This window comes from Salvia splendens, chromosome 12, assembly GCF_004379255.2.
Source record: "Salvia splendens isolate huo1 chromosome 12, SspV2, whole genome shotgun sequence".
In the NCBI taxonomy this organism is placed as follows: domain Eukaryota; kingdom Viridiplantae; phylum Streptophyta; class Magnoliopsida; order Lamiales; family Lamiaceae; genus Salvia; species Salvia splendens.
Genome location: NC_056043.1, coordinates 27040193 through 27056128, shown reverse-complemented (window position 1 = coordinate 27056128; position 15936 = coordinate 27040193). Strand labels below are relative to the sequence as shown.

General features: G+C 39.9%; 2 protein-coding genes across 2 annotated transcripts; both read left to right on the top strand.

Annotated features, from left to right (window-relative positions):
• Positions 1-4727, top strand: LOC121758527 (FACT complex subunit SPT16-like). Its single transcript, XM_042153911.1, has 3 exons — positions 1-275; positions 960-1044; positions 1426-4727. The coding sequence occupies exon 3, from the start codon at positions 1445-1447 to the stop codon at positions 4622-4624; it is 3180 nt and encodes a 1059-aa protein (XP_042009845.1). The 5' UTR covers positions 1-275; positions 960-1044; positions 1426-1444; the 3' UTR covers positions 4625-4727.
• Positions 4728-9170: 4443 nt separating this feature from the next.
• Positions 9171-14362, top strand: LOC121757807 (putative RNA polymerase II subunit B1 CTD phosphatase RPAP2 homolog). The gene is made up of 7 exons (XM_042153287.1): positions 9171-9369; positions 10140-10727; positions 10815-11405; positions 11504-11694; positions 11797-12057; positions 12568-12726; positions 13847-14362. The coding sequence occupies exons 1-7, from the start codon at positions 9171-9173 to the stop codon at positions 13949-13951; spliced, it is 2094 nt and encodes a 697-aa protein (XP_042009221.1). The 3' UTR covers positions 13952-14362.
• Positions 14363-15936: the final 1574 nt, after the last annotated feature.

Here is a 15936-nt window from a genome sequence, read left to right as displayed (position 1 = left end):
CATAAAATCCACCGCCATTCACACCCACCGCCACTCACACACACACACACACACACACACACACACACCCGCCATTCACACACAAACGCGACAACCTCTCTCTCCGGCGAACCACTGCGCCTCCGGTGACCGCCCCGAAAGCACCTCATCCACGTTTTCTCTTTGTCTAAAGTTCTCTTTCGCTGTTCAAACACACACGCCGGCCTCTTTCTCTCTCTGAGTTGCCGCTGTCCGGCAGTTTCTGGTGCCACCATCGCCGATTCCGGCACATCTAGGTTAGAATTGTCTCCACTTTGTGTAAGCAAGTCCCTTACACCACCTATTTGCCCAATTTCTTCTTCAAATTAAAGTTAGGGTTCATTATCATGTTTTTTTCAATTTAAAGTTAGGGTTCATAATCACGTTTTTTCAATTTTAAGTTAGGGTTCATAATCAAGTAAAATAGGTGCAAATATAAGATAGGTGCAAATCTAACCGTTTGATTTTTAATCCTTTGCCTAGAGATAGTTGGAGAGATGGTATAGAATGAAAAGGTTATCTTGATGTGTGAATGTTGTAAATTTTAGAATTCTGCTTTTGATTTCGGAATTTTTTTATGCTACTTTGGATTGATTTGTAATTGATCTTTTAAGCATAATTTACACCTTGATAAGAGGAAGTTTGTATTCTTGACATGAGAAAGTTTGGACAGCCTTTAGACAAAGTGGAATTGTGAGGATTTTGCATACTTTTGGATTAAAGATGTTCACAATAAGTTAAACATGCTTATCTGGGAATGTGTTTTAAATGTTTAGACTAAGGTTGATGGAAAAAAGTAAGTCATTATGCTAAATTGTTGTAGTTAGTTAAGAACACAAGTCCATAATATTTTGGCTAGATTTTGAAAGGAAAACTTGATTTAAACTTACATTGTTTTGTGTTGATGTTGATAAGAATTATACATATATACATATTGAAAGGTAATCCTGTTTCGAGAGATAACACGGGTAAGGAGAAAGCAAAGGAGTAAGGTGATTCCAACATCAAGACATTTTGGATTTTGAGGTAGTATTTTCTACACTAAATCTTAATTTTTGAATTAAGTTATGTTATTGCATATTGAGTATTGAGTGTTAATTGGTAATGCCATATGCAAACCTGATATGTGATTTATTTCTTGGATATGTTGAGTGATGATATTGAAAGAAATGAAATATACTTTAATTATGTGATTCGATAATATGTCGAAACAAGTTGTTAATGTGTTATGTTGGACTTTGCTGGAAAAGAGTGTGGATATGAGATACATGATGTGATAGGAGGATGTGATATGTGATGCAAGGTGTGATTGGTTTGAGCCTTGTTTTACAAGTCAACATTGTGGATTCTTATTGGCTGTGGCCTCCCCTATTTGCTGACATACATCATCTTATGTCTTTTATGAAGATCAATCTGGGTGGATGCAATGCCTGAAGAACGGAATGGCCTGCCTGTAAATGCCAATGGCAATAAATATACAATTGACTTGCCTACATTCAGTAGGCGGCTGCAAGCTTTCTACAAACACTGGAAAGATCACAAAGATGAGCTTTGGGGTTCTTCCGATGTCCTTGTTGTGGCCACACCGCCTCCTTCGGAGGATTTACGGTATCTGAAATCCTCTGCTCTTAACATTTGGTTACTTGGATATGAGTTTCCAGAGACGATTATGGTTTTCGGAGAGAAGAATATCCATTTCATTTGTAGTGGTAAGAAAGCATCACTGCTCGAGGTTGTCAAAGCATCTGCCAGAGAGACTGTAAATGCAGAAGTTGTAATATGGGTTAAGGCAAAAAATGAGAATGGAAGCACTCAAATTGATAAGGTGCTCCGGGCTATCCGTTCTCAGCCAAAGTCGGATGACCATGATACACCTGTAGTTGGAAACATAGCTCGTGAAGCCCCAGAGGGGAAACTCTTGGAGATATGGTCAGATAAGTTGAAGGGTTCTGGTCTAACCCTGAGTGACATATCAAATGGATTATCTGACCTTTTTGCTGCTAAGGACAAAAATGAGATTACATGTATTAAGAAAGCTGCTTACTTGACTGCTTTTGTAATGAAGAACTTTGTTCTTCCAGAGGTTTTAAAGGTGATTGATGAGGAGAAGAAAGTGACACACTCTGAACTCATGGAGGAGACGGAGAAGGCTATAACTGACCCTCCCAAGATTGGCGTCAAACTAAAAGCTGAAAATGTTGATATCTGTTACCCTCCTATCATTCAGAGTGGTGGGAACTTTGATCTCCGGCCTAGTGCAACAAGCACTGATGATCCGTTATACTATGATTCTCCCAGTGTTATCATTTGTGCAGTTGGGTGCCGCTACAACAGTTATTGTTCAAATGTTGCTAGAACATATCTTATTGATACTGATGCAGTGCAAACCAAAGCTTATGAGGTTCTTCTTAGGGCTCATGAGGCTGCTATTCATGCACTAAAGCCTGGAAACAAGGTTAGTGATGTATATGAGGCTGCTTTGACAGTAGTGAAGAGAGATGCTCCCGAGCTGGTACCCCACCTAACAAAATCTGCAGGAACGGGCATTGGTCTTGAGTTCCGTGAATCTGGATTGACTCTTAATGCGAAGAATGAAAGACTTTTGAAAGAAGGCATGGCTTTTAATGTCTCACTTGGTTTCAAGGATCTACAATCGAAGTCGAGCAATCCAAAGAGCCAGAATTTCTCACTATTGCTTGCAGATACAGTTATTGTGACGGATGGTGTCTGTTATGTTGCAACTTCGGTCAGCCCTAAAGTTTCTAAAGATGTTGCCTATTGTTTCAATGAAGATGGAGAGGAAGAAGAGCCACGAAAAGCCAACATGGAACCTACTTCCAGGGCTTCTATGTATTCCAAAGCAACGCTTCGTTCAGACAATGGGGAGATCTCCAAGGAAGAACTTAGGAAGCAGCACCAAGCAGAACTTGCACGCCAGAAGATTGAGGAAACTGCTCGCCGCCTTGTTGGGGTGGGATCAGCTAATGGGGATGGAAGATCTACTGTGAAATCAGCAAGTGAGCTAGTTGCCTATAAAAGTGTTAATGAACTTCCACCACCTAGGGAAATGATGATTCAAGTTGACCAGAGGAATGAAGCTATTCTAATTCCCGTGTATGGAAGCATGGTACCCTTCCATGTTGCTACGGTGAAAACTGTGTCAAGCCAGCAGGACACTAATCGAAATTGCTATATTCGTATAATCTTTAATGTACCCGGCACACCCTTCACTCCTCATGATGCCAATTCTTTGAAGAACCAAGGGGTGATTTATTTGAAGGAGGTCTCGTTCAGATCCAAGGATCCAAGGCACATAAGTGAAGTGGTGCAGCAGATTAAAACTCTTCGGCGTGGTGTTATGGCCAGGGAATCTGAAAGGGCTGAGAGAGCCACTCTCGTCACCCAAGAGAAACTTGAACTTGCAGGGAATAAGTTCAAGCCGATAAGGTTGCACGATCTTTGGATACGTCCAAATTTTGGTGGCCGTGCCAGGAAGTTGAGTGGTACATTAGAAGCACATGCGAATGGGTTCCGCTATTCTACTTCGAGGGCTGATGAGCGTGTTGATATCATGTATGGCAACATAAAGCATGCCTTTTTCCAGCCCGCAGAGAAAGAGATGATTACCCTTCTTCACTTTCACTTGCACAACCACATTATGGTTGGAAATAAGAAAACCAAGGATGTGCAATTCTATGTTGAGGTGATGGAGATGGTTCAGAACATTGGCAGTGGGAAGAGGTCTGCTTATGATCCAGATGAGATTGAGGAGGAACAGAGGGAGAGAGATAGGAAAAATAAAATTAATATGGAATTCCAACAGTATGTGAACAGGGTGAATGATCTATGGGGGCAGCCCCAATTGCGCCTGGACTTGGAATTTGATCAACCTCTCAGAGAGCTTGGTTTCCATGGGGTGCCATACAAGGCCTCAGCTTTTATAGTTCCAACTTCTAGCTGTTTGGTTGAGCTGATAGAAACTCCTTTTCTGGTGATCTCGTTGAGTGATATTGAGATTGTCAATTTGGAACGAGTGGGTCTAGCACAAAAGAATTTTGATATGGCAATTGTCTTCAAGGATTTCAAGCGTGATGTGATGCGGATTGATTCCATCCCATCTTCCTCGCTTGATGGCATTAAGGAATGGTTGGACACTACTGACACCAAGTACTATGAGAGTAGGCTGAATCTTAACTGGCGCCCTATTCTAAAGACTATTATGGATGACCCGCAGCAGTTCATAGAAGAGGGTGGCTGGGAATTTTTGAACTTGGAAGGCACGGACTCTGATTCTGATAACTCAGCAGAGTCAGATAAAGGTTATGAGCCATCTGATGCAGAGCCAGAGTCAGAATCAGAAGATGATGCTTCAGAGAGTGAATCACTGGTAGAATCTGAAGATGACGACGAAGAATCAGAAGCAGAATCTGAGGAAGACAAGGGCAAGACATGGGAGGAGTTGGAGAGGGAAGCTACCAATGCTGATCGGGAGAAGGGGAATGACTCGGACAGCGAGGATGAGCGTAGGAGAAGAAAGATGAAGGTTTTTGGCAAGACAAGGGCTGGACCTAGCAGTGCTGCCTCAAAACGCTCCAAGTTTAGGTAGATGGTTGCTTACAGTTGAGGTAGTGTAGCTTATTTTGGATATTTATAACTTGTAGAAGACCTATTCCTTTTCCATCTTTTGTCAACTTAAGCTTTTAGTTTTTTGTGGTTGGATCAAGAATATCTCAAAGTATATTTTGGTTCGTGCATGCGGTAACCTAAATGATTAGGTGTAGGTTTATAGCCTTTTGTGATTTGAATTAAGCATATCTCAAAGTACTGTGCATGCTGGTGACGTAAATAATATATGCTCATGCTAAATAAATACTTCCTCCGTCCCAACTAAGTTGAGTCAAAACTTTTGGGCACGGAGATTAAGAAATTATGCTGAAAAGCTAGAGAGATGAATAAAGTAGGAAAGATAAGGAGAGGGTAAAGTATGTGATGTAACGAAGTAAGAGTTATTGGATGTTTTGTTTTTTATTAAAAAGGAAAAATGACCCAACTTAGTTGGACATCTTAGAAAGAATACAACTCAACTTAATTTGACCTCTCAGGCAATTGACAACCATAACTCCAGAAGCCCGTCTCATACCAAGACTTTTGCCACGTCATTATTCCTCCATGTTTTTGTCTCAGGCCAAACCTCATGTACGCCTTCTTCCTACGCTAGAACATTTAGTTTGCAATATTCATTGTTTTCACTAGTAAATTTGAAATATGAGTATACAATACTTCGTAGAGAACACATCAAAATCAAAAATATTTTTACACCTTTCTCCAGAGTATGCCCAGAAAGCGCTTGTGGGTTTGACGCTCCTCCTCTGTCAATGTATCCTTCATTTTGCGCTTTGAAGTAGTGGTACATGGTGCTAATCATATCGATGTCCTCAATTGACTGACAAATACTCTACAAGCTGGGTGAGGTCGATGGCTTTGGGCAGTGCTGGATGTGGCCGTGTCTCTCAGTTCTTCAATAACCCCAGGCGGTTATCCGACTTCTGGAGTAACTCAAGCTGTGCGTCCTACTTCATACACGATGACTTTGGCAATTACGGGTAGTGCCTCAACAACCACCTCAATGGTCTAATCCATGCCTGGTACATAATAAAATTCTCATCCGGAGCCAGATTTATATTCTGTTGAGAGAGAGTAAAGAAAAATGTACGACATGAGGAAGGGATTTTGAAGTGTTGGGAGGGTGGATATTTATAGAATTTGAAATTATAATTCTTTTTTTTTTCAAAAACCCTAACTCACCCTTGGAAACCATCCCCCACCCCCATTTTGGCATTGCGTCCCGACCCACAATGAAACTTAAAAGGAACCTGATAGAAAATACTAAAAGTTAATATCTTAAAGTTCGGTAATGATCACCTACTCCATTAAAAGAATCCATTTCTACTCCATACTCCCAGCACAATAAAATGGACCCATCATCACTTATTAAAATTGTTCATATTTATAAGATTATCTTATTTTATTGTGAATGTGGAGTAGTAATAGATTTAGATTAGTAGAGTATGTAATCCTTAGCTCTTAAAATTTAAAAGATCATCTAGCTCTCAAATCAGACTGCTCCCGATTCGGGTATCGGGTATCCACATGTATCCAAATTGACAGCAATTACTTACGATTAAATAAATCAAAAAGACCAAATTGACAGCAATTACTTACGATTAAATAAATCAAAAAGACCTAAATCAAATCAGAAGTGCTCTTTTTGCTAGTTGCGTTTTGCCGCCTTCATCTTCTTCTTCATCTGCCGGCTGGTTTCTTCTTCTTGTTCATGGTATTTGTGTTTTTACTGTTCAGAACCTGATCCTAACGCCAAATGCGTATGGGTTTGCATTATTGCTGGAGCAAATTGATTTGAGTGTTGCAGTATGGTTGGAGTTAGATGTGCCCTAGCTTCGAAAATCTTCCACTCCGCTTCTATAACTTTAATCCTGGATTCTTTGATCCACAGACGAGAATTTGAAGAAAGCCTTTGCGATATTGGTGGTTCGTTCGACCCGCAAAAGATTATTTCGTCTAAGTAAATTCAAATCCTTCGATTGTTTCGAAAATGGCCAAGTATGAATCCCTGACAGTGAAGGACTGTTGCATGCATGACTATTAACCTTGATCAACATACATGCATGCAACGTACATGCATGCGACATATAGTGAGGTGGCTGTGACGTGGCGTTAGTAAAGAGTCTTGACCAATGAGAAGAAGGCAATGACGTGTTAGCAGCCAATAGGAAGGATCCTACGTGGAAGATACTAAGCTGGAAGACGGCGTGAGCTAGCTTGAGCTAAGAAACAGAGTATAAATAGTCGATTGCTACTCTTTCTTTAGTTTTTAGCGTTGATATTGTGAGTTGTACGTTTTGATAAGCTCCGATCGTGGATCGTGAGCTCCTCTTTGATTCGTTTCTCCGAGTTGTAAAGACTTTCGATCATGATTGTTAATTCAGTTCATTCTCATTGATTGTAGAACATTATCATTGTTAATGCAATCCATTCTATTGATCATTCAAGTGTTGAGATCTGCGTTTTATCGCTGAGTTCGGCAACGCCGAACTAAGAGAGGAAGACCGAGAAGAGGTCACTGAGCTCGGCAGTGACGAGCTAAGATAGGCCGACCACGAAGAAGTCACTGAGTTCGGCAGTGACGAGCTAAGATAGGTCGATCGCGGCGTAAGATCGTAACAAATGGTATCTAGAGCCAACGTTCCTCGGAAAATGACGTCGGCGACGCGATTGACGGAGGAGGAGGAGATAGAGTTGGAATGGGAGAGTGTATGGGAGAGGATTAAGGACAGGATGGAAGCCTCATTCTGCAAATTCAAGCGAGAACTAGATGCTGACTTAGATAAGATACGGAGGTCACTTCAAGACATGTGCTCGACGATGGAGACAACGGATGTGAGTTCCGGCAGCTGCAAATTACAATTGGAGCTTCCTAAATCATTCGACAATCTGGATTTTCAGAAATCAATCGATGTTGATCGAGTAATTGCTGATGAGGATCTAATAGAGCAACACAACAGTGGGAGATTTGAAGAAATGGATACAAAATTGGAGATCGGAGTGGAGGATGGTGCAAGAGTGTCGATGGAAATTAATACACGGGAGATGGAGAGCTTCATTCCTATGGGGAAATCAACCGAGGTGAAGAAAGGGAGGGAATTAGAGCAGGATACACTCAAAGGAACAGAATGCATATCATATGCTCGACAAAATGCGTCAATGAATGAGTTGACTATGGTTTTACCTATCTCGACATATTATAGCTCGTCACTATCGTGGGTGCTCAATTGGTTTCCGAGGCCTACGGTGAAGCTAAAGTTCATGGCTCAACATGGTAAAGAGATTGGTATTGAGAGTAATGAGCAACGGGCATCGACCAATGTAGGAAAGGACCGGAATTATGTGATAGTATTGCGTGAATTAGGTTGGTTGTATGATGGAGATATGGAGGAGCAGGTTGTTGCATACGTGACAATGGCTAGTGAACTTGGTTGGTTAGCATCAAATTGGTTTACTAGGCCCAAGGCAAAGATGGAAATGGAGAGGGTAGGAATAGGTGATTTGATGGATATCTCTGTATTGATGGAAATACATGAGTGTGGTCAAAAGATGGGGCATAAAGTAGATAACCTTTTTCTTTCCACTAGTGCACAATCGGCTGGAAGTTTGGTGATGCATAGGATTTATTTCCTTTCAATGAAGTGGTTGTTGGATTGTGATCCTAAGCCCAAGGTGAAGATGAAGTGTAGGGTTGATTGTGTTGAGTTCTACTCCAATTTCAGTCACCATTGTAATAGGGTTGATTGTGTTGAGTTCATGGTGGTTCCAATTGATAGTTGTAGAGTCTTCAAAGGGGGTGGTATGACTAGAGCTACTCATATGCAAGTAACCGGAGCATCGGGCTACGTCGCCATATGGCTCGTCAAATTCCTGCTCCGGAAAGGCTATACCGTCAAGGCATCCGTTCGTAATCCCAATAATGCAAAGAAGACTCAGCACTTGCTTGCACTCGATGGAGCCAAAGAGAGACTTCATTTGGTGAAAGTAGATCTACTGGAAGAAGGGTCCTTCGACTCTGTAGTTGATGGCTGTGAAGGTGTTTTCCATACTGCATCTCCTTTCTTCAATAACGTCACCGATCCACAGGCGGAGCTGATTGATCCTGCAGTGAAGGGAACACTGAATGTTCTTGGGTCATGTGCCAAAGTGCCGTCTGTGAAAAGGATTGTTTTGACATCGTCTATAGCTGCAGTTGCATACAAAGGGAAGCCTCTCATACCTGAAACGGTAGTTGATGAGATGTGGTGGTCTTCACCAGAGTATTGTGAACAGATGCAGTTGTGGTATGTTCTTTCAAAGACATTGGCTGAGGATGCTGCTTGGAAGTTCGTCAAAGAGAAAGGTATTGAAATGGTTGCCATAAACCCAGGAATGGTGATTGGTCCGTTATTGCAACCAACACTAAACGAAAGCTCTGCAAATTATATGCAAATTGCAATTTGGAAAGCTTGATGAGGTTGTTAGTTGTACTAAGCCATCGCCTTTCACATGGAGTGGTTGCTCATTGGTTCTCTAAGCCAAGGGTTAAAATGAAGTTGGAGAAGATAAAGCCACGAGAAGCTTTTCTATTAGGTGACTGGGAGTTGGTGGTGTTTCTTGGTGACTTGGAGTTAGTGATGCTTCTTGGCTTTTCTTGTAGCTGGCCATGTTCTACAGTGAGCAATTCTGAGTGCTTCTTATTAGGCATAGGAGGGATCAGTGTGGAGGAAAAATTGAAGGTATGGGAAGGTAAAGCACGAGAATATTGGCTCCATGATTCCTTGTGGACAAGGAATCTTAGGGGGGGATTGTTACGATCACAAATTGTAGAAGGAAGATCGCCGGCCGACGCTTCTTGGGAGTTTGCGGATGTGATTAAAGCCAGATTTCCATGGTTCCTTGTGGAAAAGGAACCTTAAGAGGGGAGTATTGTTGCATGCATGACTATTAACCTTGATCAACATACATGCATGCAACGTACATGCATGCGACATATAGTGAGGTGGCTGTGACGTGGCGTTAGTAAAGAGTCTTGACCAATGAGAAGAAGGCAATGACGTGTTAGCAGCCAATAGGAAGGATCCTACGTGGAAGATACTAAGCTGGAAGACGGCGTGAGCTAGCTTGAGCTAAGAAACAGAGTATAAATAGTCGATTGCTACTCTTTCTTTAGTTTTTAGCGTTGATATTGTGAGTTGTACGTTTTGATAAGCTCCGATCGTGGATCGTGAGCTCCTCTTTGATTCGTTTCTCCGAGTTGTAAAGACTTTCGATCATGATTGTTAATTCAGTTCATTCTCATTGATTGTAGAACATTATCATTGTTAATGCAATCCATTCTATTGATCATTCAAGTGTTGAGATCTGCGTTTTATCGCTGAGTTCGGCAACGCCGAACTAAGAGAGGAAGACCGAGAAGAGGTCACTGAGCTCGGCAGTGACGAGCTAAGATAGGCCGACCACGAAGAAGTCACTGAGTTCGGCAGTGACGAGCTAAGATAGGTCGATCGCGGCGTAAGATCGTAACAAGGACGCAGTTCATAAGCTTCAGCTCTTCCTTCTTGATGGAATCAAAGACGAAAACCATCTATTAGCTGCTGGTTCATTGATATCCCGCGGTGACTACAACGATGTAGTCACCGAGCGCACGATAGCTGAGATGTGCGGCTACCCACTCTGCACCAACCCTTTGCCATCCGACCGGCCGCACAAGGGGCGTTACCGCATCTCACTCAAGGAGCATAAAGTCTATGACCTTCAAGAGACGTACATGTATTGCTCGAGTACTTGTTTGATCAATAGCCGAGCTTTTACTGCGAATTTGCAAGAAGAGAGATCCTCGGATCTCAACCCTGCGAAATTGAGCAGAATTGTTAAGTTGTTTGAAGAATCGAATTCGGACACTACTGTGGATATGGGCAAGAACGGAGACCTAGGCATTTCCGAGTTGAAGATTCAGGAGAAAACAGGTAGAGAAGCTGGGAATTTGTCCATGGAGGAGTGGATTGGTCCGTCAAATGCGATTGATGGCTATGTGCCACGGAGTAACAAAAACTTGGAGTCACTTCAATTGAACAACAATAGAAAAGCTGCTAAAAAGGGAAAAGGTTGAAAGTTTTAATCTTTTAAGTATGATTTGTTTATGTTGTTGTCAATTTGGTTCATGTAATCTCCTTGATGTGTGTATGTTGCAGGGCCTAAGCATCGGCTTTCTGATCCAAATGTGCAAGACATTATGTCCTTTGACATGAACTTCACAAGTACTATCATTACTCAAGATGAGTATAGCGTTTCCAAAGCTGCTCCATCATTGAAGGCTAAAGAATCAAGAGGAAAGTTGAGTGCTAAAAGTGTAAATTGTGAGAGCAAGCCAATGCAAAACCCAGCTGCTTCATTGACTGACAAAAATGAAGTTCAACCGAAAAAGTCTGATATAAGTATGGGTTCTACTGGAGTAGATGACAATGTTGATGCACCCGAGGATATTTCTAGTGCTTGCCAAAGTGATGATACCAGGGCTACTGTTCTGAGGTCCTCTATAAAGACTTCGGATTCAAAGAAATCAGTCCGCTGGGCGGATGAGAAGACTGATTTTGATGGGCAAAATCTTGAAGAGTATCAAGAATTTAAAGAAGAAAAAACAGATTTAGTAACACCCCATTCAGCAGTTGAGGAAGTCGGTGAGGAGGAGTTGTATAGATTTTCATCTGCTGAAGCCTGTGCGGAGGCTCTAAGCCGAGCTGCTGAAGCTGTTGCATCAGGAAAATCAGATGCATCTGATGCTGGTATGAAGTTGGGCTTGAATTAATATTGCTGACATAATGTTGTGCTGTTACTTGCGAGTTAAAACTCTTGTCCATTTCTCGTTGTGTTTAACATACAGTATCTGAAGCGGGTGTAATAATATTACCACCTCCTCATGGAGTGGATACTGCTAACTCTGAAGAGAATGCTGATATCAAGACAGGCCTGATACAGTTAAAGTGGCCTCTTAAACCTGGAGTCTTAAGTTCTGATTTGTTTGACTCTGAGGATTCTTGGTATGATAGTCCCCCGGATGGGTTCAACTTGCAAGTAAGTTGGCCTTCTGTCAATGGCTTTTGTCAATTTTTTGTAAGTGTCATTTTGTTTGTCTGTCATTTCTGACTGGCTGTCTATATTTTACTCTTTGTTCAGTTGTCGACTTTTTCAACAATGTTTATGGCACTCTTTTCCTGGATATCGTCATCCTCTTTAGCATATATATACGGAAAGGAAGAGAGTTTCCACGAGGAATACTTGTCGGTCAATGGGAGGGAGTATCCTCACAAGATTCTGTCAGATGGGCGCTCTGCGGAGATTAAGCATACTCTTGCTGGCTGCCTTGCTCGAGCCTTACCCACTCTTGTGACTGAACTCAGGCTTCCTGTACCAGTTTCAACTCTTGAGCAAGGACTGGTATGCTTATACTAAAGGGTTTTATTTATTTCTGGCATTCTGGAGAGTTTGTTTTTGTGGAATGTGGCTGGTAGAGGAGCTTTAAATGTGTGCAGGAATGTAATTATATATTTGGATATTACTATTTGGGAAAACAGTGAAGTATTTGATTTTTAAGAGCTGTTCAATTGTAAACGTTTCTTCTACGGTGATCAAAACGCTTTTAACTATAAATTCAACTGTTAATGTCATATTTGGATTGGAGGTATAATGGGGTGTATACTGTATAGTTGATTCATCATAAATATGATAAATGATAATATGGGGGAACAGAGGTTGGAGTAGTTGTACTCAAATTCTTTGCAATTCATGGAGATCTGTGATTCTCCTCATACAACTTAACTAAGAAATTCTGTAGGAGCAGCGAGCATATTGACTTAGCTATTTTCTTATTTTTCCTTTGTAAACATGTCTTTTGTCTTTTTTAGCTGAAACTGTTTTGTTCATCCTCTATTTATTTGTATGATGCAGGGCCGCTTACTAGATACAATGTCTTTTACCGATCCAATTCCTGCATTTAGGATGAAACAATGGCATGTTATTGTCCTGTTGTTTCTTGACGCTCTTTCTGTCAGTAGAATTCCATCGCTGACCCAATATATGTTGAGTAGAAGAGTTGTAATTCCCAAGGTGAGAAACTTAAATTGTAAGCCTTTTCTGTTATGTGCGCGAATATTAGACTACTACTAATAAGTTGGATACATGGTGTGGAATTTTTTTGAAGTACTTCTATGCTTCATTTACCATATGTGGAGCTCCATTTTTTTTATGAGTTCTTCTTTAGATGACAAGACTTATTTATTAGTTTCTTTGTATTCTTACCGATTTAAAAGTGCAGCTATAATGTGTTCTGTTATGCAGTGTCTATTGGCTGAGTTTACATTGAACTTGCTTACACCAGTTAATTGAATAGTAAGACTTGTTATTTTTTTTGTGTCTTTGGGCCTAGGTGTTGGAGTGGTTAATGCATGGGTTTTTGGTCTCATGTCTCAGTTTGAGTCTACCGTTTTATGGTATTTAAATTTAATGTTGCTATTACCAAAAAGAAAAGAAAAACAAGATTTGTGTGATTAATTGGTTGCTTTGTTTAGTCGAATATGTTCTGTTAAGGTTATTGAATCATGCAGTGCTCCATTAAAAAACAGTGTACGGAGCTAGGGATTCCATCTCTGTCTAAGAAAGAACAAAAAAATGGAAAACAGGCGATCAATATGCTGGCTCCCAGTAATAGAAGTTTATAATTCATTGTGTGCGCAAAAGGTTACTTCTCTATAGGCACTAAGTATTTGAATTGTGTATAAACTATTTAGTTATGTCTTTTAGCAGTTGCACAATTTTCACCTGCTCAACTATCCAAAGATAACTCTTAGAGCGCTAGATATAGTAACATGCGAACCAAGTTTACAAGTGGAACGAAATGTATCAGAATTACTAAGTTGGCATTCAAATAACCCTGTCAGCTCAAAATCGCTCTCCATACGATGAGTTTTCATTAAAGCTTATGCTTAATTGCTTACGCAGTTACATCCAAACCATTTCCAACTCCAATCTTTAAATTCACTTCTGTCACAGGTTTATGTACCTTCTTAAAGGCCTGGTGTACAATTATTGATGTGCTCTGTTAGTAGTTGCTCTCGTGTCTATTCTTGATAATTCACTGTTACCGTTATTTGTCTCAGTCCTTTTTTTTTCTTGTGTTATGTTTCTGCAAATCATGAAATTTCAAGTGGCTTTTATTTCGAACAATTAGGTTCTTGAGGGTGCACAGATTGGTTCCGAAGAATTTGAGATAATGAAGGATCTGGTCATTCCACTTGGCCGAGCACCTCAATTCTCGACTCAGAGTGGAGGCTAGTCAAAGAAAGCCATCAAAGAGTGCCTTGCTGCATACTACTATATTGGAAACTCTGCTGAAGCAACACGAGTTAGAGAAGATGGGTTGCGACTGCTTCTATCTTCTACGAGCTTTGCCTGGCCTTCGGCAAATGCTTTCAAGTTATATGGTTTGATGCCAGTTGCAATGTTTTGAAATATCAATGAGTTTATACGACTACGATAAACCTGGGTTTCAGCCACCAGAACTGTGAAATGCAAATGCATATATAATAGCTAGCCAGCAAGTTAAGCATACCTGATTTGTTTTTATTTTATTTTATGGCGATTTTCGAGCATCTTGATTTTTGTAAGAGATTGCTTTGCCATTTGGAAGTGGACTGTTTTTTTTTTTAATTTTTCAATATTTAGCCGAATTGAATTTTTTGACCAAGGATAGATATTGGCTATGCTATCATTTTCATTAATGTTCGTATTCAGACAAGACAGGACAGCCCCAGTCCTACTTCCCTAATTAACCAATTAGAAGATTGAACTGAATTTCCTTTTCAAGTTTTAGTTTTTCTCTTTTCCATTTATTAATAATTGTACATCAATTTTCAAATCTTTAAATAAACGTATGCGTTTAAGATCCAGTTTTCACCGAAAGTTTGATAATTTTGTGAAATAATGTTTGGAACTTTGTATGATTTATGTAAAATAAAATTTTAATTTTGAGGGTACTTAATTATTTATACAGCAGGACCACTTTTATTTTTAGATAGTTCATGACTACTTTCGGTTTGTAGCGACTCTGAATTCTGGAAAGGGAAAATTCCAGATACTGTGAGAGAATTTACCTTCATTTATTAATGCAACTCTTAACTGCTTTATGAATTTTATTTACTGTTTCAGTTCTTCCAAAATTTGGTAAAGAATTGTATTTACCGCAATGAATTCGACTGTAGTACAATCATTCGTCAAAAATAAATAAAAAGCTAATAATAGTAATAATGCTAGTTTTATCTTATTCTCCTTGTCTCCAGAATAAAATTTAGGTAGCTATGACTATGAGTACATCTAACTCCATTACACTGCCATTTTCCATGCCCTCTTAAGACTCAAATTTAAAAGACAAAGATTTAGGTAATATATGGACAGTAAAGTTGACAATAATAATTGATGCGATTTCTATTACATTTTCGATGAACGAATAAAAAATATAGTTCAAATACTCCATAAAAGGACAACTTTTTAAAAGAGTGCAAACAATATAACTCTGGTAAGTAATAGTAATTGAATTTTTCGTCACATATTTTAGTCTATGATAATGAGACAGTATAAGATATACTACTGTTTTTTTTAATATACTACTTAATTTATTCAATTTTTTTTCCAAGAAGCAATGCACTGTATAAGCAAATAAAGAAAACAAAGATGTATGAATAAATTAGAGGTTTGAGGTTTGACCGTCAGGCCATCCACAACGCTGTTCCTATACCGTTTCTTAAACCACTATTTGAGGGCCCCACTGTACTTTTTTACTCCATTCCTTAACTAAGGAACGGAACCTGCAACCCTCCGTTCCTTAACCGTTCCTTAACCGTTCCTTAAATTACTATTCATTCAATTTCATTTTTTTTTATTTCCAACCCAATTCAATTTAAATAAACACACTTTATTAAAAAAACACACAACATTAAAAAAAATTACAACTTAAACGTAAAAAAATAAAAAGCACACAATTAAAATCCTAAAAAAATAAAAGTACACAATTTTAATAATTTCATCCGCCAAAATTTGCCCAAATGTGCTCAATTAGATCATGTTGGAGTTGGGTGTGGGCACTAGAGTCGCGTGTCCTTGCACGAATAGATAACCGTTCTTGTATAGACGGATGCGCTCCACTTCGAGGCGGACTACTTGCGGTTGAGCTTCCGGGGGATTCGTCGTCGAACCAATTTCCCGCCTCGGGTCCTTCGTCTTGGACAATCATGTTGTGCAAGATTATGCACGTATACATGATGT

Excerpts from the sequence above, each read along its gene's own strand:
- LOC121758527 (XM_042153911.1), top strand. The coding sequence starts at position 1,445 with ATGCCTGAAGAACGGAATGGCCTGCCTGTAAATGCCAATGGCAATAAA.
- LOC121757807 (XM_042153287.1), top strand. The coding sequence starts at position 9,171 with ATGAAGTTGGAGAAGATAAAGCCACGAGAAGCTTTTCTATTAGGTGAC. Across the intron at positions 10,728-10,814 it reads AGCTGCTAAAAAGGGAAAAG|GGCCTAAGCATCGGCTTTCT; the intron begins GTTGAAAGTTTT and ends TGTATGTTGCAG. Across the intron at positions 11,406-11,503 it reads ATCAGATGCATCTGATGCTG|TATCTGAAGCGGGTGTAATA; the intron begins GTATGAAGTTGG and ends TTTAACATACAG.